Source organism: Mustela nigripes, chromosome 1 (genome assembly GCF_022355385.1).
Source record: "Mustela nigripes isolate SB6536 chromosome 1, MUSNIG.SB6536, whole genome shotgun sequence".
Classification (NCBI taxonomy): Eukaryota; Metazoa; Chordata; class Mammalia; order Carnivora; family Mustelidae; genus Mustela; species Mustela nigripes.
The window spans coordinates 133,496,597-133,522,047 of record NC_081557.1 but is presented as its reverse complement, the minus strand read 5'-3'; the positions used below and the strand labels follow the sequence as shown (position 1 = coordinate 133,522,047).

Below are 25,451 nucleotides of genomic sequence, written 5' to 3'. Positions count from 1 at the left end.
AGTATGTGTCAACTATGCTTTAAAAAGAAAAAAAAAAGGAAAGCAAATAAGTGTAAGTATAAAATGAAATGATGTAAAAATGTTGACCACTCTGCAGCACCTGGGTGACTCAGTAGAGAGTAAGTATCTGATGCTTGATTTCAGCTCAGGTCATGATCTCAGGGTCCTGGGACAGAGCCCCACCTCAGGCTCAACACTCAGGAGGCCATCTTCTTGGGAAGTCTCTCTCTCTCTCTCTCTCTCTCTATATATATATATATATACATATACACCTTGGACCTCCCCCTGCTTTCACTCTCTCTCTTCTCTCTAAAATAAATAAACATGTCTTTAAAAAAAATAAATGTTGACCATTCTGCCACAAATTCTTACATTTTCAGCACTTCCTGGTTCTGGATTTTTTCAGCAAATAAAATTTCCCACAAATATAACTTAATTTTGATAAATATGTAATTAATTAATCCAGTCAACCATCTTTTCTGGGGAATTTACTATAGTATTAGACACTATTTTAGACAGTATCCCCAAGACAATTAGCCTCAAGAAGCACACAGTCTAGAGAAAGAGAGAGATGAGTTAGCAGGTTAAAGGTGATATGCTGAAGGTGGTATTATAGCTAGTAAATAAATTCAGCAGGATAAAACACAAAGAAAGGAGTTCCTAGGAGAACTGAAAATGCTTCTCAAAGGAGATAATATTTGAACTTGATTTTGATGGATTATCAGGAGTTTGTTAGATAAACAAAAGGTAAGAGCATTCCAGAAAAACAGAACAGCATGTTCAGGGACCAACAGCAGGTCTGAGAAAGCGAAGTTCTAATGGAGCTCTTCCACAAATTTGCTCAGAGTGTACCTCTTAAAGAAAGTATCTTCCTGGGGAGCATGGGTGGCTCAGTCAACTAGGCATCTGGCCACTCAGGCCATGATCCCAGGGTCCTAGAACTGAATCCTGTGTTGGACTCCCTGCTCAGCTGGGAGTCTGCTTCTCTTTCTGCCTTTCCCCCTGCTTGTGCTCATGCTCTCTCTTTCTAATAGTAAAATCATTTTTTTTCTAAAAAGAGAGAATATTTTCCTAGTCTACAGATGGAATATGTATAAATCTTATTTGATTAAGCCCACTGGTCAATTGTATCACAAAATAATTGGAAGCGTATCCAAGGCAATCATGCTTGTCTTAATGATGGACACAATACCATTTTTCCTCAAACATTTCCCCTGAAAGACGCAACAAAGGACCCAGAGAATTATCTAAATAGCAACCTTGGAAAGATGCAATTTCATTGATGTCTCATTCTTTTTTTTTCTTCAGTTCTAGTAGTTTTTTCGGTGGCATTTTGTGTCTTCTATATATATTATCATGTCATTCTTTGCTTTTTTTTGGTAAAAATTATGTATTCTACCACATGTAATATAAAAATACGTGTTTTTTTTAAAATCCTAAACATTCTTCTATAGCCTTCTGAATAATTCTATGTTGTTGGAATTATTAACTCTAATTTTACAGATAAGAAATCAGAGGGTCAGAGAGGGTTCAAAAAGTTATGTAGCTAATAGAATAAAAAATTTGAGTTTATCTGATTCAAGGCCTCTTTTTCAATAGACAAACAATACTATTGGGGTCATTAAAAGGTAAGTGGGTACTCCTATGAGTGTCATAATTAAGTTTAGAAATAACCTCTGAGATAATAACTTTCCTTTTGATTTTCAGTTTTACTGAAATATTGCAGAAACTTAACCTTAACAGTTCAGAAAAACCCAACTTAGTCGATTCGTATATCACCTCCATCCTAAAGTAAAATATAACTCCCAACTATTAAACTTAAAGATATATTCAAGACTTAACTGTGTTAATAGTATTTTATTTTATTTTATTTTATTTTATTTTATTTTATTTTATTTATTTTGTCAGAGAGAGAGAGAGAGCAAGAGTGAGCACAGGCAGACAGAATGGCAGGCAGAGTCAGAGAGAGAAACAGGCTCCCTGCGGAGCAAGGAGCCCGATGTGGGACTCAATCCCAGGATGCCGGGATCATGACCTGAGCTGAAGGCAGCTGCTTAACCAACTGAGCCACCCAGGCGTCCCTGTTAATAGTATTTTAAAATATAAGTTTACAAACCACCATTTAAGATAGATTTCTCACTTATTAGCACTACTGTTTCTCTACAATCCTGCTAAGTTCCTTACTTCCCAGCACTTGACTTAACAAAATAGAAATATTAACAAAATATTAACAAAATAGATATATACAAATTAACAAAATATTAACAATATATATGTGTGTGTGTGTGTGTGTGCCATTTGTATGCTTCTTTTATCAGTTACATTAAGCCTAAAGCTTACTGTAAATTTGTATATCACATTCTTTTTAAATAATGGAGCTGGTACTGAAAAGTCCTATCATATTTTAAAAATATAAATTTAATATAAAAGGACCATTTTAACATTAATCTCAATGGATCTTAGAGTTAAATTTTTTTCACTTGTATGTCTTCTTTGGAGAAATGTCTGCAAATGGCTAACAGACACATGAAAAAATGTTCATCATCATTAGCCGGCAGGGAAATTCCAGTCAAAACCACACTGAGACACCACCTTATACCAGTTAGAATGGCCAAAATTGAGAAGACAAGAAACAACAAGTATTGAAGAGGATGTGGAGAAAGGGGAACCCTCTTAAGCTGTTGGTGGAATGCAAGTTGGTGCAGCCACTTTGGAAAACAGTGTGAGATTCCTCAAAAAATTAAAAATAGAACTACCTTATGACCCTGCAATTGCACTACTAGGTATTTACCCCAAAGATACAGATGGAGTGAAAAGAAGGGCCATCTGTACCCTAATGTTCATAGCTGCAATGGCAACAATCGCCAAACTGTGGAAAGAGCTAAGATGCCCTTCAATGGCCAAAAGGATAAAGAAGATATGGTCTGTATATACAATGGAGTATTATGCCTCCATCAGAAAGGATGAATACCTAACTTTTGTATCAACATGGACAGGACTGGAGATTATGCTGAGTGAAGTAAGTCAAGCAGGGAAAGTCAATTATCATATGGTTTCACTTACCTGGGGAACATAATGGAGGACATTAGGAGAAGGAAAGGAAAAGTGAATTGGGGGAAATCAGAGGGGGAGATGAACCATGAGAGACTGTGGACTCGGAGAAACAAACTGAGGGTTTTAGAAGTGAGGGGAATGGGTGAGGCTGGTGGTGGGTATTAAGGAGGGCACATATTGTATGGAACACAGGGTGTGGTGCATAAACAATGAATCTTGGAACACTGAAAAAATGAAATTAAATTTAAAAAATAAAGTATTTATTTTCAAATCAAATACTTTGTCTTGGGACACAAACCACCACCACTATTCTGTCCTATGTAGAACATTCAAGTTTAACTCAGCTCTTTGTAGTCAGTTCTTTTTTCTTAAATGGTCCCTACACATATCCACTTTTTTTTTTTTCCTCACCACTTCATCTATACACAAGGCATCAAACCCTCTTCTACCTGTGGTCTGTAATTTCTTTCTTATGGTCCAACCACCAGCAGCAAGCACAAGATGGTAGAGTGAGTTCCCAAGGGTTTCCTGAGAAGACCTAGAAAGGTAGACAGAGCTACTGTACTCCTCCAACTGCACCAATGGCAGCACCTTCAGCACCATCTAAGTCCCCCAGCATTCAGTTTCATTTCCTTCAGATGTTGAGAAAAGAGGAAGGCATAATAGTTTATTACAGATTTTCAGGGTTATATTCCACTTCTTCAGGCCACATCCTCTAGGAAAATATATATAAAGAACACTAAAGGCAAAGGTTGAAAGTGTACACATACCTTCCTCACTTCCTCACTGCCCTGGCATAGCCCCAGCTACCAACTATTCCAAGAAATTAGTCAACTCACACTTATACTCTCCTTCTTCTCTTATTTGCTTCTTAAATTCTACAGAAATCAAAGCAATGATAAAGGAAGTCATGGGATAATTAACTGGGGTCTTGAGAGTGACTAAAAATTTTTTATCACCTCAAAAGCCAGAATCAGTGTGGACTAGAACCTAACATTTGATATATGCTCAAAACTGATCTGCTGAATGGAGTTTAATATCCAATGAAAGATAAAACCACACAATGGAGAATATTTTTTCTGCAACAGTGCTATGTAGAGAGCTAGCACAATGAATTCCCTCAATGTTTCTTTTTTTTTTTTAATTTAAATAAAGTTGACATAGAATATATTAGTTCCAGGTGTACAACAATAGTGATTTGAAATTCATATACATATCAAAATGCTCACATGATTAAAGCTTAGTTATCATCTGTCATCATACAAATACTGCAATATTTTAAGACTATAACTATGTTCCTATGATTTACTTTTCAGTCCTGTGACTTACTTATTTAATAGCTGGAGATTTGTACCACTTAATCCTCTTCTCTTATTTTACCCATTCCCTTACCTCTTTCCTTTTGGCAACCATCAGAACAGAAGCCTCCAAATCCAGTTACCCTTTCTGGTGCCTTCTTTTTTCACAAATGGTTTGCATATTATCTTTCATGTGTGTTCTCTCTCTCTCTCTCTCTTTAAGTTTTATTTATTTTAGCGTGGGCAGGGGAAAGGGAAGAGAGAGAGACAGAGAATCTCCAGAAGACTCCTTGCTGAATGTGCGACCTGATGCAGGGCTCAATCCCAGGACCTGAGATCACCTGAGCCAAAAATCAAGAGCAGGAGGCTCAACTGACCAAGCCACTCAGGCTCCCCTAATATGCTCTTTTTAACTAGGTTTTTAGCATTTGCTTCATAGCAGCTTTAGACACTATCTCAATGAAGAGTTTTGCTTGTGCATTCTACAGAAAAGATTTTGACTCTTGATATAACTTTGAATGTATCTAATTACAGAGATTAGATTTAGAGTTAACTGGTAAAGACTCAGAGTTGAATATTGGAAGAGGTACTTTTATGTTTTCACCATTCTAATAGATCTAAAAAGGAGAAAAAAATTATCTGGTATGGAAGCTGCACAGAGATGATATTTGAGGAGAGTTGTAAAGTACGGTTAAGAGTTAGATAAAGAGGGAGAAATTCAGGGCCAAAGAATTGGTCTTAAAAAGAGAAAAATACAAATTATATTTATATTACATTAAATGTAGTGATATATTATCATATGTTACATGGTCATTAAAGATATAACATGTTGACAAAAAGTACACAATATAACTTGAAGGACAAGTTAATGCCAGATTAAAGAGGTCTTAAACAGCATTCCAAAGAGTTTGGATTTTACCTTTGATAAAGTCAGCTTATGATTTTATGATTAAATGTCATGAGGTTTTGAGCATAAGATATGCCTCTAAGACTCCAAATATTAAATATTCACTGATGACTATGGTATGCCTAACTTTTACCCTCAGCTTGAATATCTCTCCTGAACCTCAGATCCTTATCAGAAATGTTAATGAGGAAATTCAGTCTCAATATGCTCCAAATTAAATCATTATGTTTAGTTCCTAAAATGTCTGCCCTATATACCTGGCTTAGTTTAATGGCATTCTAATCCATTCTTTTTTTTTTTTTAATCATGTCCAGTTATCCAGCATATAGTACATCATTAGCTTTTGATGGAGTGTTCAAGGATTCATTAGTTGAGTATAACACCCAGTGCTCATCATATCGTGTGCCCTCCTTAATGCCTTCACCCTATTACCCCCTCCCCAACCCTCCCCTTTTGCAACCTTTAGTTTGTTTCCCAGAGTCCAGAGTCTCTTTTTGGTTTGTCTCCCTCTCTGATTTCTTCCCATTTGCTTTTCCCTCCCTTCCCCTGTGGTCCTCCACACCAATCCATATGTTCCATTCTTTCATCCAAATGAGAAGCCTATCTCCTCTCTTATAAGACCCATACTGAAGTCATCATCAGACCTTGTCAATTGTATCTCCTAAATATCTTTCATATCCATCCCTTCTTTCGATGCCTAGCATCACTGCCTTTGATAAGGTAAGGATCTTGTTTTATAACTTCTCACTTGACTATTTTAAAGGGATCCTAACTGGTCTATGTCTCCAGTATTACTGTTTATTTCAGCCACTACACAACTGCTAGAGTTTCATTCCAAAAAAGAAATCTGGACTTTTTACCCACTTGCTTTACTGCCTCCAATGTATCTACACTAAGTGTTTAATAAAGTCAAACTTCCTATGTAATGCCTTGCTCAATAATTCCAAGTACCTATAACTGTGCTCACAAAAAGTATGGTATTATAGGTATTTCTCTCCCAAAGATGCTTTAAGAATTAAATGATATATTACCTGTAAAACATTTAGCACAGTACCTAGAATATTGTCAGTTCTCAATAAAAATTAATTGTTATTATCATTATTGTCAGCTGGGAGTATACTATGGCAGCTAAGAGAGCACCTTTTCAGGTCAGACTACTTCAGTTAAAATTCCCCCAAAAGAAGTGAGCTTTACATTTAATAGCTGCATGATCTTGGAAAAGTTATCTGATTGCTCTGCATCTAATTTCTGCATCTATCCAATGCAAATAACAATTAGATCTATCTCAAGGCTTATTTTAAGGATTAAAGGAAATAATTTCTGTAAATTACTAAGCACATACCAACGATAAAATTATGACTACGTTTTATTGCACCCTTCCTTTAATGTAAATATCTACTTACCTCAGTCTTCCTACTTGATCAGTGGCTCCTGCCGTGCATGACATACAGTAAGCATGTAACCAAGATGTATTGAATTCAAGTATGAATATATAAAAGAACATATAGGAAGAAAGAAAGAAAAGTTGTATTCAGGAAGCTCAACTGGGCAGTGATATATACGTTTGTTCATTAGACAAGAACTTGAAATGTAAATTAATAAATGTATTCTAATAATTTAATAGCATAGACCTGTGCAGACATGATAAATAGAAATTTGAGAGACCCTATGAAGGCTAAATCAATAATACATTAGTATTAATTGCATCAAGAGTTGGAGAATTCACTCACAGATAACAACTTTTTTATAACAAAGTCATATAAAAGTTTTACAGAAAATATCATGCTTTCATTTCCTTCTATTATTATATCATACATGAATTATCTTGAAAACAGTGGGACAGCTCAGGCCTTTCAGTACTATGCTCTAGAAACACTAGTGGCAGTTTACTTATAAAACTCCTATTTTCCAGTGAAGGAAGAATTGTTACATAGTGCAGAGCCAATGTACCTTATGCACACGCACAGACATATACACATCATATACTCTCTCTCTCTCTCCTTGCAATGTACCAAGGAAATACTCCCACATATCTTCTTTTTTTCTTCAGCCATATATTCTTTATTTTATTTCATAACAAACCCTAAAAGTAGTGTGGCAATTTATTTCATGGGAAAATATTGGAAGCTGTGGAGGCTAAGGAGAAAAGAAGCCAGTGTTGATGACTCGTGCAACTTGTGGTTCAGAAGCTATAAGAAAAACCATAAAAATCTGAAATATTTATTATAGGAACCTAGCATTAAAAAAAGTACTAACTAAATATACCATTTGTTAAACTGAGTTTTATTTTAGTTTATTGTTAACTAACCTCATATCCAACCAGCATAAAATCTGCTAAGGTCAGGGTACGATCATACATTCTTTCAGAGGGGACTAAATACCTGTGTAGAATTGTGTCAACCAGCAAATCATTGCAAATTAAGAGTCTGCCTTCTTTGGCTTCTAGGACATTGTTCAGCAGCAGTAGCTACACTAAAGGCTTGTTATCAAATCCAGGATCACAAGGATGTGTGGTACAAGCATTTTTGACCTATTTATTAAGTAGGAAGTTAGTTTTGGTTTCATATTGTCACATCCACATAATAAGAGCTAATTTGTCTTTACACTGATAAGATATCACTTCCCCTAATAAGTTCTGGAGCTAGTAAGGACCTTGACTCTCTGCAATATCATGAAGATGATAGAATGGGCCTTCATTCTAAGGGAAGATGTAAAACAGGATCAAAAGGGATATTGAGAAAAGCAAAAATTGGCTTTCAGAAAATTCTCAGGCCATGGAAGCATTGCCCGCCTACCATAAGATTTCCTGAACCACATACAAATTACTGCTGAAATCATAACATTAAGTTATAAAGAGGTGAAGCTTTCCCTTGATTCATTTGCTGATTCATGTAAAAAATAGAGACTCAAACTTTTTCCAACATGTCCTTTCAACATCTTCATTTCTTTCAATAAAAATGTAAGACAGAGCAATCCCATTCCTCCTAGGTCTTCCTTTTTGGAGATAAAATTACTTAGACATAACACAAAAACAATAGGAACCTTTAGACTTGATAACATGATAATGAGTTCTCTGAGTTTTCTGATGGTCTCTTGTATATCCAAAGCAGTATGAAGAGGGACTAATCACCACTACACTTCACCCTCTCCAGATGTTGCTGGAACCATCTAGCCATTCCCTGACCTAGCATCAATGAGATTAAATAAGGCTGTGTGAGGTGGAAATAATCAGAAACCTGCCCTTACCCCCTCCCCTGGTGTGTGTGTATTGGGGTGGGAGGGTGCTGAACCTCTACCTTCAACTAATATTAGTAAGAAAGAATGAGTTGGTGCAAAGCCACACTAATCAATACTGTCCTACATACATTCCCTGTGACAGCTGAGCTTCCATCCTCACCCTAAAACAACAGCAGTGTGAATCATCCCTGTTTCCCTCTCCCCTGGTGTCAGCAAGGGTCAAAAAGAAGCTCTATATATATCCCAGAAGAGACATAAATATTAATAGCAGCTTTACTTGTAACAGCCAAAAGTTATAAACAACCCAATGTCCTTCCCTGTGTTGAATGGTTAAACAAACTGTGGCGCAACCATACTGTGGAATATTATTCAACAATAAAAAGGGACACACTACTGGTATATGTAAAAACCTGGATTAATCTTGATGGAATTATGCTATGTGAAAGGAAAAATCTCAGAAGGCTAGGTACTGTATAATTCCATTTATTTAGATCTTGAAATGACAATATTACAGAAATAGAGAACATCTAGAGGTTGGTGGAGGTTAAAGTTGGGGGCAGGGGTATAAAAGGGTTTACTCTGAAAAAACTAGATTCCCCTAACTAGACTCCCCTAACATGGTACATACAATAATGGCTCAGTTCCAGATAACAGAATATTCTTTTATCTCCAGACAAAATGAACCATGGGTGTTTTTCTAAGCCAATGTAATATTATGTATAAATAATGTCATACAAAAATCACCTTCAGTAGGACACCTAGATAGAAGGAGAGAGATTTCTCTGAGGATAAAATGTTCTGCTCAATTTTAGGGTCTAAAATAGATTCCAAAACTGTGATCTGAGGCTTAGACTAGGAAGGGAAAGCTATTAGACATAAACTATTTATTACATATAAAATGCATAAGTATGTGCAAATGGACAGAAAGATGTATAGACTTTACACAAAGAGACAAATGGAAAATTATTTATATCCATTTATTCCTTTGTGTTTTCAATCATTTACATACAATTAAAATCAATGCAAATCACCAGCTATATGTTACCTTAGAGCATCATAGGATTTATGCCAAAACTCCCATTTATATTTTTTTAAAAAGTAATTCAAGTATACTAGAAGTTGTCATTTTTAAAAACCATTTATCAAAATCAGATAATCACATTTAAGTTAATATAGAAAACATATTTCAACTTCAGGATATGGATTATATTCTACCCTTGATAGACTTTTACAAATTATAACATCCAGGAGAAAAGTGCTGAGAATGTAATATTTGCTTAGGCTTCACAGAGTAAAAATTGTTCTTTAATCACATAAAAAATCTTTGCATTTTTTCAATCAGTCCACAAACCAGCTGAAACATAGGCATTATTATTCAATTATATACAGAAGCTAAGACTCCAAAGATATTAAAAAACTTGTCCAAGGGTACTCGTGAGAGAACATGGCAGGTTTGATCACAATTCAGACTCCCAAGTTGTTTGTCCTTTCCACTTCATCAGGTATATATTTCTGATTAGTATACAGATCACAAAATATGACTTAAAAATGTCAGTGGCAATATTTTAAGTGGTCTGGATAGTCTTTATTTTTAAACTCCTTCAAGTTTTTCAGAGAAGGTGTTACTCAATTGTTCAAATGCTAAGACCACGTTGTCATCTTCATTGTCACATAGTTCACGCAAGGAAACACTGTAAATGGAAATACACACACACACACACACACACACACACATACACAGAGAGAACACATATATTAGTGAGAGTCAGTATTATAAGAAGTACTTTCCCCCAGGCGGGAAGAATTAAGTAAATCCTACTAGATGATGAAATGTTAGCAAAATATGAAGAATACTGATAAGAAATATTTTGATCTAAAACAAGTGTGTAAAAAAAACAAAATGAAGATAACAAAACAATCCCCATGCAGCTCTTCTTCATGTCAGTTACCAAGAGAATTTTAAAGGCCACCAAATTCCACGTAAACTTATCACTTCTCCTTTCAACAACAGCAAAACAAAGTCCCTTCCTTCTTGCCACGCATGTCGTTGGAGGCTATTTTGTATTTTTTGTTTTGTTTGTTTTTGGGTTTTTTTTGACTATCATGTCCAGTATATACTGAACTCCATAAGCAAGTACCTCTATGAAGAGCAAAATATTACTTCCTTTTCCTAGATATGTGAGAAAGTTTTTTAAAAAAAAACAGGGTGGAATAAACAGAAGAGTGACCTTTATTTGTGTTTTCTAATACTCAAAAATCTAGGACTATGTTAGCTTACACAGCAAAGAGAATTAAGTTTGCAGATGGAATTCAAGTTGCTCATCAGCTGACTTTGTGATAGAAAAATAATTCTGCATTATCTGGCTGGGCCCAATATAGTCTAAAAGATTTTTGTGAGAGGGAGACAGGAGAGAGTTCATCTCAGAGTAATGCAAATGTAAGTCACCACTATTGCTGGCCTTGAAGATGAAAGGAGACCATAAGCAAAATAATGCCAGCAGCATCTAGAAGCTAGAAAAGACAATAAAACAGATGGTCCTCAAGTCTCCAGAAAGAAATTAGCTTTGCCAACATCTTGATTTTAATGCAGTTAGACTTGTTTGGGACACCAGGCTTCCAGAACTATAAGATAATAAATTTGTGTTGGTTCAAACCACTGAGTTTGTGGTAATTTGTTACAGCAGCAACAAGAAATGTATAAGCAAGTGAAAAGAAAGGAGAGAGGAAATCCAAGAATAGGAACAGTGCAGATGGGCTGATAAAAGTACTGACCACAATCGGCATCTGATATTTTATCAGCCTTTTGTAATTCCTTATCTACCTTGGTTGCACTAGAGTTCCAGAATTTTTCCTAGTGTCTTCACTGACCTACCACAAAGAATGACCAGATCTGTATCTATAACACTGAATATACTCCTAATCATAGACTTATAATTATGACACTGACCATTTCCTCTTGAATTATACCCCACAGATATTATGGAACATGTAAAAATTCTAACTCATTATTTTTGGTTCTTAGTCCTCCTCAAACTTCATCCTCACTTCTATATTTCTTAGGTATCCTTAACTAAGGTAGAAACTTATTATCATCACCAACCACATGAACTTTATTGAAACTTTCTCTGAATTCTATCCTATAAGTATTTCTCTAACTACTCCTTTACATCACTACTTCTCTTTCCTTAATTCAGACTCACTCTCACTTGCATGGCTCTTATAGCCTTTGAGTCTCCGTCACATATATAAACAGATAAACCTTATACATCTCTCTCACATATATAAACCACAGATCCATATCATACCCATGCCTATACACTGTCTACACATTATTCATAATATTAAGCCCACTCCATAATATGAGACTTAAGACCCTTTCCAATACATATCCTAATTGCCTTTAAAGCTGCTTTAAGCAACTCCGTATCTTCCCCATTTCTATCACATCTCCCATATTCCCCATGCCACTTGAGTGAGATTGAAGCCTATCCCTGACATATCAGACCATTTTTCATTTCTGTACTTTGAAAACACTATTTCCTCTTTCCTATCCCTTAAGATCCTTTAAGACTTAGTGAAAAAATTACTTCATTTGAAAGTCCTTCTCTGAATCCAAGGTTGCCTCATTATCTGTCATCCTAGCACTTACTGCCTTTTTAGTAGCTACAAGTCAGTTTCTTCATACTACACTGTACGATTACATTTAAAGCAGGAAAAGATTTACTGATTCGCTACATATCAAATACCTAGAAGTATGTCTCAAACCAACAATATTCAATACTTTTCAGATGAATGAATGATATTTCTAGGATGAGATTTTGAGATGGTTACAAAGTCTCCGGTGTTTCCTGGGATACTCTTGAATAACCATGAACCATTCAAGAAATACACTGTCTGGATATACTCAAGAAAATATCTAGAGCAGCTTCCTTTGTTCTAGCATCCCCAAAGTCTCATTCTTTGTATAAAACATCCAAACAGGTCTAATTAATCTCAAATCAAAAAATTAAAAGCCAGTGACCTGATTAGCAAGAAATTCATAAAGAGATTCATGGCTAATTGCATGTATACATATATGTGAAGATATTTAATTTTTTAAAGTACGTGATATAAAAGGGAAAACCCATAAAATATTGAAGTGCACACAAACAGGAAGCTTTAAGAAGATGTTTATTTAACCAGGCAACACTAGATGGGCCTGAGGGTGGACCTTGTAATAAACCCTTAGGATGGGTATATCCATAGAAAGTTTAGAGTTGTTTGAATCCCCACTGTACTCTGCTAAAGATGGAAACAGGAAGCCAGCATGAGAGACCAGAGTCAGATAAAGCCTGGGAAAAAAAAAAACGCTATATAAAATAAAGCAAGAAAGTCCAGAATACGTAAGTTGATATAAACCAGGGAATCCATGGAGCCCTAAGGGATCTTCTGAAGTATCATGTATCTGACAAATGCTGGTTGTGAAAACTGAGAATACTAGGATCTAGGAATTCTTGAGGCTTTTGAATATTGTCCTGTTGTTATGCAGTGCTTGAGGCTGAGGTTCTGGTCTGAATAAAACCTTATGTCAAATGGGCTTTGGAATTAATTCTATTATAGAACCAATGCAACAGGGTGTTGAAAAGAAGCTCTGTAAAGTGTTTGGGGAATTGAAATGTGTGACACCTAAGAAGCTCAAGGGCATTTTTAAGTATAAGGTCAACATTTTTCAAATTACCATTAAATTTTTGGAAAATTTGAAATCAATATTTAAAATGCATAACATACCTGATAGATTTAATGGTGAGTGCAAAATCTTTCAACAACTGATAAGCAGCTCCTTCATTTATCCTAAACAAAATATGATTTTGAAATTTAATAGTATAAAAACATTAAAGAACTTATGTCATACTGAAATGCTGGATTTATCAATAATAAATTACTTTTGTCTGTCATGACATATTTACTAGAAACTTTTTGCCACACATATGATGATTCAATCAACAGGAATGATGATTCTGAATTCAAAAAATCATAAGTATTACAACCACACATAATCAATACACATAGAAGACTGACCATCTCAAAAGAAATCTAAAAGTTAAGTTCAGGAGAGCGAATGGGAGCTGGAGAATCAAAATGGAAGAATCAAATGAATTTTTTACTAATGTCACAACTTAATTCACAATAATGAGTTATATTTTTAAAAATGATCAGAAATGCCTAGGAAGACCCTAGGCTTGCTTCATCCCATGAACACAACTATATAACTAACAAAGTATCCTAAATACCCCAGAAATCAAACAGACAGAACAAAGTCCACAACTGAAGGTAGATTAAAAAAAAACTACATTGAAGAAAGTAGGAACTGCAGAGATGTGGTCTGGGAGGGAACTGCCCATTGCAGTGGGATGGGAGCCTTAGAGGTGGAGCAGGGTAAAGACAGACTAGCACACAGTGGAGCATAAAGGGAAGATGATTCACCATAGCAACTGGCTTGGAAAATGAGAGGGGCTGAATATCATGAGTTCTTGCAACCAATGAGGCTTAAAGGCTAGAATTTTAAAGGTCAGTGGGCTTGGCTTGGATATACCCCAGGGGTATCAGACTGCTTTTGGAGAAAAGGCAGGGCAAACAACCCACGAATGTATAGTGTAGAAATAGCAATTGAAGGGTGCCTGTGGCATACAGTGCTCTGGGAGGTTATTTGTTCTTCTTGGAAAATGTCCCAGAGAGGTAGTGTTCACAAAAGACCTCTCTGTGAACAAAGACACTGACCAGCACCACTTCCCTCCCCCACCACAACTAGCACAGGGCTAGTTGTAGGAACGGTCAGCACCTAACTTGTTTATGCCAAGCTTGGTACCTGCCATGCTCTGGTGTATCCACCCTTCCAAGTTATGCTTGCCTCAGTCCCAGCACTGTGGACCCCCTGAGGAGAGACCAGCTCAAACACCTCCCAGACTGCAACTCCCAACAATGAGTTCTATATAAGACCATTACCTTCAAAAACAGCAGAGGTACCTGACTTTCCTAGCACATGGTAGCTGGCACAGAGACAGACAAAATGAGAAGACAGAGGAATTTGTCCCAAATGAAAGAACAGGATAAGGCCATGGCCAGGGATCTCAGTGAAACAGAATTTAAAGTAATGATTATAAAGATACTCACTGGACTTAAGAATGGAAGACATGAGTGAGAACCTTAACACAGAGATAAGGAATAATATACCAGGAATAAAGGGCTCAGTAAATGAAATGACGAACACACTTAATGGAATGAACAGCAGGATGGAAAATCAGTGGAACAAATTAATGACCTAGAACTCATGGTAATAGAAAGTAACCAAGCTGAACAAAAGAAATAAAGGAATTATGCAAAATAAGAAAAGACTTAGGGAACGCAGTGACTCTATAAAATGTAGTAACATTTACATTATAGGGGCACCTGGGTGGGTCAGTCAGTTAAGTGTCTGTCTTCAGCTCAGATCACAATCTCAGGGTCCTGGGATTAAGCCCCACATCAGGCTCCCTGATCAGTGGGGAGGCTGCTTCTTCCTCTCTCCATCCCCTCTACATGTGCACATTCTCTCTCTCACTGTCTCAAATAAGTAAATAAAATCTTTACTTAAAAATTCACATTATAAAAGTCCTGGAGGAAGAAGAGTAAGAAAAGGGGACAGAAAATTTATTTGAAGAATAATAGATGAAAACTTTCCTAACAGGGAAAGGAAAAAGATATCCATATCCAAGGGGCACAGAAAACTCCCAATAAAATCAACAAAAGCAGATCCACACCAAGACATATTTAAATGGCAAAATATAGTGATAAAGAAAAAAAATTAAGATCAGCAAGACAAAATAAGGCAGTTACCTACAAGAGAAACTCCATAAGGCTATTAGAGGCTTTTTTAGCAGAAATTTTCCAAGCAAAAGAAAAAAGGATTCAGAAAGATCAAAACCACACCATACATCCGTTCTGACATATTTAAAGTGCTGAATGGGAAAAATATACAGCCAAGAATGCTCTGTCCAGCAATTCTATCATTCAGAATAGAAGAGATAAAGAGTTTCCCAGGCCAAAAAAAAAAAAAAAAAATTTTTTTTTAGAGCAGTTCATGACCAACACACTAGCCCTCCAAGAAATATTAAAGGAGACTCTTTGAGTGGAAATGAGAGACCAAAAGTGACAGTATGAAGGTAGGAAACACAAAAACAGTAAAAATGAATTCTTTTTGTAAAAGACCACCCAAGGTACTCACAAAATAGAAGTATGTAAAAGAAGGTATCTTATATCTAAAACATGGGGAGGAGAGGAGTAAGGAATGGTTCAAACCTAAATGACCACCAGCTTAATATAGACCAACAGTTAAAAATGCAGAGGATGTAACCTAATGGTAACCAAAAATCAAAAACAACTAATAAACATGCAAAAATAAAGAAAAGAAATCCAAATATATCACTAAAGAAAACCAGCAAACCATGAAAGAGAGAAAGACAAGAAAGGATCAGAGAAAATCTTTAGGAACAACCACAAAACAAGTAATGAAACAGCAATAAATGTATATATCCACCAATAATTACATTGTATGAAAATGGACAAAACACTTGAATCAAAAGATACAGGGTGGCAGAATGGATTAAAAGAAAAAAAAAAAGACATCTATATGCTGCCTATAAGAGCATTGTAGCCCTAAAGACACTCACAGATTGAAAGTGAGGGGATGAATAAATATTTATCATGCATATGGCTGTCAAAAGAAAGCCAGACTAGCAATACTTATATTGGACAAATTAGATTTTAAAGCAGATGGTAACAAAAGACAAAGAAAGGCACTATATAATCATAAAGGGGAGAATCCGACAAGAAGATATAACAATTGTAAATATTTAGGCACCCAACATGAGAGCACCTAAATATGTAAAACAGTTAATAACAAGTATAAAGGAACTAATGGATAATAACACAAAGATAGTGGGGGACTTTAACATCACACTTACATCAATGGCCAGATCATCTAAACAGAAAATCAACAAGGAAACAGTGACTTTGAATGACACACTGAACCAGACGAATTTTACAGATATATTCAGAACATTCCACCTTAAAACAGTAGAATACACATTATTTTCAAGTACACATGGAACAGTCTCCAGAATAGATGACATATTAGGCCACGAAACAAGCCTCAAGGATTCAGAAAGATCAAAACCACACCATACATCCTTTCTGACCACAACCTCGAGAAACTAGAAATCAGGGGCACCTGGCTGAGTCAGTGGGTTAAGCCTCTGCCTTCAGCTCAGGTCATGATCTCAGCATCCTGGTATCGAGCCCCACATGGGACTCTCTGTTCAGCAGAGATCCTGCTTCCCCCTCTCTCTCTGCCTGCCTCTCTGCCTACTTGTGATACTCTCACTACTTGTGATACTCTCTCTCTGTCAGATAAATAAATACATAATCTTAAAAAAAAAAAAAGAAAACTAGAAGTCAGTCACAAGAAAAAATCTGGAAGAACCACAAATCCATGAAGGTTAAATAACATGCTACAACACAATGAATTGAATGGGTAAACGAGGAGCTCAAAGAATAAATTAAAAAGATATATGGGGGCACCTGGGTGGCTCAGTGGGTTAAGCCTCTGCCTTCAGCTCAGATCAATATCTCAGGGTCCTGGGATCTAGTCCCGCATCGGGCTCTCTGCTCAGCAGGGAGCCAACTTCCTCCTCTCTCTCTGCCTACTTGTGATCTCTCTCTCTGCCAAATAAATAAATAAATAAAATCTTTAAATATATATATATGGAAACAAATAAAAATGAAAACACAATGGTCCAAAATCTTTGGGATGCAGCAAAAGTGGTTCTAAGAGGAATATTTATAGCAATACAATCCCACCTCAATAAGTAAAAAAAAACTCTCAAAAAAAAAAAATCTAATCTTACACCCAAAAGAGTTAAAAATAACAAACAAAACCTAAAACCAGCAGAAGGAAAGAAATAAATGAAGATTAGAGCAGAAATAAGTGATGTAAGAACTAAACAAACAAACAATAGAACAGATCAATGTAACCAGAAGGTGGCTTTTTGAAAAAAATCAATAAAACTGATAAACCTCTAATCATAAATTAGAATGGAGAAGTAACTACCAACACCAACAGAAATACAAACAATTCTAAGAGAATATTGTAAAAAACTATATGTCAACAAATTAGACAACCTGGAAAAAATAACTAAATTCCTAGAAACATAAAACCTACCAAAACTGAAACAGGAAGAAATAGAAAATTTGAACTGACTGAATACCAGTAAAGAAATTAAATTAGTAATCAAAAAACTCCCCCAAAACAAAATTCTAAGACCGGATGGCTTCACAGGCAAATTGTCCCAAACACTTACCAAAGAGTTAATTACTACTCTTCTCAAACTATTCCAAAACATAGAAGAGGAAGGAAAATTTCCAAATTCATTCTGTGAGGCCAGCATTGCCCTGATACCAAAACCAGATAAAGACACTACAAAAAAGAGACCTACAGGCCAATATCTCTGATGAATGTAAATGCAAATATCTTCAACAAAATACTGGCAAACTAACTCCAACAATACATTTAAAAACTCATTTATCTTGATCAACTGGGATTTATTCCTGAGTTGCGTGGTTGTTCAATATTCACAAAGTAATCAATGTGATATATCACAAAATACAAGAAAAGCTAAGAACCATATGATCATTTCAATAGATGCCAAAAAAAGCATTTGATAAAATACAACATGCATTCATGATAAAAAAAAAAAAAAACCCCAACAAAACAGGCTTAGAGGGAACATACCTCAATATAATAAAGGCCATACATGAAAAACCCACAACTAATATCATCCTCATTGGGAACAAACTGAGAGTTTTTCCCTAAGGTCATAGCCACAGTAATCAGACAACAAAAACAAATAAAAGACATCTAATTGTGTAAAGAAGTAAATTTCACTATTTGCAGATGACATGATGCTATGTATAGAAAACCAGAAAGACCACTAAAAATCTGCTAGAACTGAAATATGAATTCAGTACAGTCACAGGATACAAAATCATTGTACAGAAATCTGTTGCATTTCTATACATCAATAATGAAGCAGCAGAAAGAGAAATTAAGGAATCAATCCCATTTACAATTGCATCAAAAACAAAAGATACCTGGGAATAAACCTAACCAAAAAGGTGAAAGATCTGTACCCTGAAAACTATAAAATGCTGATGAAAGAAATGAAAGACGACACTAAGAAATGGAAAGACATTCCATACTCATGGAATGGTAGAACAAATATTGTTAAAATGTTTATACTACACAGAGCAATTATAGATTCAATGAAATCCCTATCAAAATACAACCAGCATTTTTCACGGAGCTATAAAAATCCTAAAATTTGTATGAACCACAAGAGATCCTGAATAGCCAAAGCAACTAGAAGAAGAAGAAGAAGAAAAAAGTAATTCCAAATTAAAAATGGATTAAAGGGACGCCTGGGTGGCTCAGTTGGTTAAGCAGCTGCCTTCAGCTCAGGTCATGATCCCAGCGTCCTGGGATCGAGTCCCACATCGGACTCCTTGCTCGGCAGGGAGCCTGCTTCTCCCTCTGCCTCTGCCTGCCATTCTGTCTGCCTGTGCTCGCTCTGTCTCCCTCTCTCTCTGATAAATAAATAAAATCTTTAAAAGAAAATGGATTAAAGACCTAAATGTGAAACCTGAAACCATAAAAATGCTAGAAGAGAACACAAGCAATAACTTCTTTGACATTGAATATAGTAACTTCTTTCTAGATAGATCCCCTGAGGTAAGGAAAACAAAAGCAAACAAACTATTTGGACTATGAAATAAGTAGCTTCAGGGGCACCTGGCTGGCTCAGTTGGTAGAATACGGGACTCTTAATCTCAGGGTTGTGAGTTCAAGCCTCGTGTTGGGTGTGGACCCTACTTAAAAAAAAAAAAAAAAAAAGTAACTTCTGCAGTGAAGGAAATAATCAACAAAACTAAAAGACAACCTAGGGAATAGAAGAAGATATTTCCAAATAAGATATCTGATAAAGGACTCTATGCACAATATATAAAGAATTTATAAAACTCAACACCCAAAAAGCAGATAGTCCATTTAAAAAATGGCAGAAAACCTGAATGGACATTTCTCCAAGAAGGATATACAGATAGCCCACAGACACATGAGGAGACAATCATCATTACTTTCCATCAGGGAAATGCAAATCAAAACTACAATGAGATATCACCTCATCCTTGTCAGAATGACTAAAATAAAAAAAAAAAAAAAAAAAAAAAAAACCACAAGAACACCAGTAGGTGTTCATGAGGACATGGATAAAGGATGACCTTCCTGCACTGTTAGTAGAGTGAAGACTGGTTCAGCCACTATGAAAAACTGTATGGAGTTTCCTCAAAAAGTTACAATTAGAACTACCCTACTATCTAGCAATCACACTACTGAGTATTTATCCAAAGAATAAAAAAAACATTAATTCAAAGGGCTATATGCACCCTTTGTTATAGAAGGATTATTTACAATAGCCAAGATATGGAAGCAGTCCATTATCAAGTGTCCATCAACTGACAAATGGAAATTATATATATATATATATTTCAGCCATAAAAAAGAATGAAATCTTGCTATTTGCAATAACAAGGATGAAGCAGGAGAGTATAATGCTAAGTGAAATAAGTCGGCCAAAGAAAGATAAATACTGAAGGATTTCACTCACTGTGTAATTTAAAAATAAAACAAACAAGCAAAGAGAAAGAGAGAGAGGCAAACCAAGAAATGGACTCTTTTTTTTTTCCAGCATAACAGTATTCATTATCTTTGCACCACACCCAGTGCTCCATGCAATCCGTGCCCTCTATAATACCCACCACCTGGTACCCTGACCTCCTACCCCCCGCCCCTTCAAAACCCTCAGATTGTTTTTCCGAGTCCATAGTCTCTCATGGACTCTTAACTATAGAGAACAATCACATGTTTACCAGAGGGGATGGGGGAAGGGGATGGGTAAAATATATGATGGGGATTAAGGAGTGCACTTGTCATAATGAACACAAGGTGATTAAAATAAAAAACTTTAAAAAGGAATAAAATACATCTGCATCAGTGAGCTATGAAATTTTTAAAAAATCAATATTTATCTAGTGTCCCAAGTTTTAAATCCTTTAATTCAATAAAAACTGCTCAAAATTTTATGCAAATTTTCTACTGAATTACTTATTAGTGTGACAGAATGCCCCTATCACATCTATGTGCTCAGTGCCTGGACCAATTTCTCTACTTTCAGGCAAATCCAAGAGGATATACCCTTCCTTACTGTTTTTGAAAATGATTTGTCCTTTGGCAAGGACAAAGAGCTAAAACAATTGTCCTATGCTCAATCTTCAGAAGTGTGAGTTATATACCTTTTTATATACTTCTTGCAGCTAATGGTGAGTTTTTTAAATAGCTTATAGTCAATAAATAGGATAGTAATAAATAAAAACACATCTGTGAGAGTATGAAAATATATCTGCAGGGTACATCTTTAGGTCAAGTGAGTCACCCTAAGTTCTAAGATTTTGCTGGTAAACCACAGGTAGAGGTAGAAATGAAAGAGAAAGATGGAGACACAGACATGAGTACAGACATGGACACAGAAAGATAGAAGTTGAAAGACTGGGGGGGTGGATAGGGGAAGACAGATAAAACATACCTGTTGTCCTGGACTAGTCCTATCAAGGAACCATGTTTATAGAAATCAAGTGCGTAAGCATTAAGTGGCATTCTTCTTCCTTGGTTATCAAGTATCTGTGACCACAACACAGGAGCCTGATTGTGATTGATACCAATTGTGCGTAGAATGACCTAAAGAAACACAAATCTTTTTGTTATTTATGTGTAAAGAAAGTTTATGCTTTCTTATATTGTGCTTTATAGTTCCTTTCTTTATTCAACTTTTTTGAAGCACACTGTTCATGATGAAGTAAGAGGGTGTCTTTCATACACACTGGGTTGGTGCTATCCTAAGCAAGTCTAGAAAATGACTTGGTACCACCTACGAACATTATTGCCTCACAGCGTACTCGGCAATTTCAACTGTCCAGCCATGAGAATAATAACAAGAGTCACTTGGAAAGAAAAGCTAATTTTAATTTTTTTCATTATCCTAATTGGTATAAGAGATATCTTATAAACAGAGTATCAGAGATCTGGTGCCTTCTGTGTCTCAAGAGAAGAATTCAACTCTAACAACTGCAAGAACCCAATCACCAGAATAAAAAGGAAGGGGAGAGAGAGATACAAGGAAAGAGAAAAAAAGTAAGAATAGCAAGTTAACAAGTCAATAGCCTTTCATGTCTGGTCATTTTATGAAAACTATACAGGGTCAATAGGAACTACTCTAATACACTAATCAGTACAACTACTTTCTCAAATGATTTGGTGGTAGCATGAAAAGTTCTTTTATCACTATAAGTTCTTGTTCTTATTCCATTATGATCCAGAAACCTCTTTGACCTAAAAAATCCAGAATATTTACATTCCAGGGAAACTATTGCACATGGGCACTAGATTTTTGTAGCAGCCCTTTTTGTAACAGTAAAGAATAAAAACAAACACAAACAGTTTTTAAGAGGAAACTAGATCAATGGCTTGTTTTATATCCACACTCTGAAATATTATGAAGCAGTGAAAATAAAATAGAGCTTCAACTGACAACATGAATGAATCTTGTGCAAAGAGCAAAACAAAACAAAAGCAAAAAACAACATCCAGGAGACTAGAGTAAGTATTCTTTTACTTTCTATAAAAATCAAAAACAGCAAATAGAAAAAGGAACTTTGGAATATGCTGTTTTTTAAAGGAGAATTAAAAACACAAAATTCAGGATAATTTGTATCCTAGAGAAAGAGGAAAGACAAGGGAGTAAAATAGAGGAGGAGTCCATGGGTCCTGAGTCCATGGGTTTTCATTTTAGTTTAATGCTTTACAGCTTATCTATATGTAATTTAAAGATTGTATGAATACCTATGTAGCATTACATTAAAATGTAACAAATAATAAAAGCAAAATAAGATTTGAGAGATTATAACTTACATTAGTAAAGTAAAATTGCATAAAGTGAGTTGGGTAAGGCAAAGGACATGTCGCCATCAAGGCGTACTCTAGAAATACTCATCTGCGCAGGATGCTTCAAAATAAATGATATAGAACCTGCTTCTTCTAACACACCAGCAGGAACAGTGAAAAGTCTGTATTAGTTCCTGCTTTGTACCTTAAAGATCTCTTCTAATTGATGGTGACTATGTGGCAATAAGATGAAGACACTATATCATATTATAACTGTATTAGTGTTCCTCAAAAACCCCATGGAAAAATGTGCACATGGAAGGGAAGCAAAAGTTAATGTGACCTACTATCCATAAGTTGAATTAATTGTAAAATAGAAAAAAAAAGGGAAATTATAATACTTAATAATTAATGTCTTATTTTCAATGTGATTAGCTACAAACTTCTTACGTAAGAAATTATAATTATAGAAATAAAATACAGAGAAAAAGCTTCATAAAATTTTTTTTAAAGATTTTATTTATTTGACAGACAGAGATCACAAGTAGGCAGAGAGGCAGGTAGAGAGAGAGGAGGAAGCAGGTTCCCCACTGAGCAGAGAGCCCGATGCAGGGCTCGATCCTGGGATCCTGGGATCATGACCTGAGCCTAAGGCAGAGGCTTTAACCCACCGAGCCACCGAGGCACCCCAAGCTTCATAAAATTATTGATCTTATAAGCTAATTTCAGTCCTCTGTTATTTCTATCTCAGAATTCCACAGTCTCCCACATTCTGTTAAGATACAACTCCCATGAGTGTAAAGACCTGGAGCAGTGGTCTCTAAGTAATTTTTAAACCATGTACATTATCAATTTTTTTAAAAAAGTCCTTTCTCATCTCTTTTTTCATGAATGATTTTTTTCTCATCTTATAAAACAAAAAGCTTCCTCAAAGTTCTTGGGGTTTAAAAATGTACAGAGTAGCAACAAAGAGCCATATTGCTTTCCTATTAAGAAAATGGGTGACTTAAGGACTAAGCAAAAAAATAACTTTTTTTCTTTTAAATTAGGTTGTTTCCAATTACTTGAATTCAGCAAAATTACAGTGGATCTAATTAAGTTGTTAATTAAGAGATCATTAAAAATATGTTTGTGATAATAGACTGGTAGGTGATTTGGGACAAACAGCTCAGAAAGAATTAGAAGAATTGTGTATCACTGTTATAAAAGTTGTTCCATTCTGAGCTACTTTTCTATTTGAATAAGGCTTCTCAACATTCAAATTAAAATTTGAAGCTGGAACTGTTTCATTCTAAAAATAAGTAAATATTCATTCTTAGTTATTGTACTAATTTAAAAAGAAATAGTTTCATCCATCCCATTAATACATTTCTAATATAACATTAATTTTATTTTTGGTAATTACTTCTCAAAATTTGTATTATATTTAAGTTTCTGCAATTAACAGGAAATAACCTGTTGTATACTACTGAAATTGCATTCTTGTTTAAATTGAAATTGCATACTATTTAAGCTAAGAAATGTGATAGACAGGGTAGCTTAATGTTTAAAAATATATTACATTAAGGTAAAATTAGGTTGCAGAATGTATAATCTAAATATAAGAGAAAAGAACTTTAGCAAATTTTAAATCATTAGAAACTTTATTCTTGACTGTTTTTAACTTCATAATTATGAGTATTCAAGTGCCTCAGCATTCAGATTACATTTTATACATTAAAAATGATATGGTAACTTTATTTTAACATATCAAAGTTTATCTGAAGCTGGAAATTATATCATCAGAAATTAGTAGAACTTGTGACAAAAATGTATGTGTCCATTTAAAATTCACAAAGGTCTATTTAGTTTTTCAAAATTCTTTTAAGTGATACTGGGCTATTTTACATAAGAGGACTATCTGATTTGGGGCTAGAATAGAGTTCAAACCCTAGTGTCAAACCATAACATCAAATATAACAAAACTTATTTTCTTTCTCAAACTTTGTGTTAAAATAAAAATTAAATTTCTGTAAGTTTATTCCAACATTCAGTGAATTATCCAACATATTCCCAATGTGTCTAGTTCTTTGTACACCATTTTGGACATCAGTGATCCAGAATACATATGGGATTTATAACATTTATAGCAAAACCAGGAAGGCCTCAAGATAGTTATATGTGCTCTTTTCACAACAAACTTGCGTCAAACCACAAAGACAGAAGAAAAGTGGTGATACTTGGGAATGCTGTATAATGGAGGAGGGTCCCTCATGTCAACACTGAAAAACTGAAATCATATTGGCCTCAAGAGTACCATTTTCTGGATATTTCTGTTCATACACCTGGATTTTTTTTTTCAATTTGGGAAATTTGAACTCTTTCTAAACAGCATAGAAGCATGCATTCAATTCTTCTTTAAAGTATAAACCCCATTTTCACTTACATGGTTTGGAGTATTTGGTTGAAGCAAATCACCATCAGAGTTCCCAGAGAGACAAACAAATGGAGAAATAGCTACTTTTCCTTCTTTGCAGTTCATCAAGTGAGACACAAGTTCAGAGTCCTCACATTCTTTTCCTGTGAAATCTGGCCACAATAAGTTGGAATAGTTTAGCTTTTAAAAAAAATCAGCCAAATTGTTACACTTTATGCACATTCTCTAGACCATGCTACAATGGAGTAATTCAACTTTCCAGGACCTATGACAGACTGGATGAGTATATCACATAGCATGAGTAGCATGGGGCAACTGGGTGGCTCAGTCGACGTTAAGCCTCTGCCTTTGGCTCAGGTCATGATCCCGGGGACCTGGGATCAAGTCCCACATTGAACTCCTGGCCTAGTGGGGAGCCTGCTTCTCCCTCTGCCTTCAGCTGCCCCTGCTTGTGCTCTCTGAAAAATAAATAAA

At 35.4% G+C, this 25,451-nt stretch overlaps 1 protein-coding gene across 5 annotated transcripts in view; it reads right to left on the bottom strand.

Moving 5' to 3' along the window:
• DDX60 (DExD/H-box helicase 60) overlaps positions 1-25,451 on the bottom strand; it is a 123,039-nt gene that overhangs the window by 4,333 nt on the left and 93,255 nt on the right. For 3 of the 5 annotated variants that reach the window (XM_059374205.1, XM_059374207.1, XM_059374206.1), the window contains exons 35-38: positions 24,987-25,129; positions 21,207-21,358; positions 13,264-13,326; positions 12,650-12,827 (exon numbers count right to left, since the gene is read on the bottom strand). In XM_059374205.1, the coding sequence (XP_059230188.1) occupies positions 12,671-12,827; positions 13,264-13,326; positions 21,207-21,358; positions 24,987-25,129 (515 nt within the window). In that variant the 3' untranslated portion in view covers positions 12,650-12,670. Of the gene's footprint in view, positions 1-8,963; positions 10,188-12,649; positions 12,828-13,263; positions 13,327-21,206; positions 21,359-24,986; positions 25,130-25,451 lie in introns of those variants that run through there. The other 2 variants (XM_059374209.1, XM_059374208.1) reach the window with 2 other exon arrangements.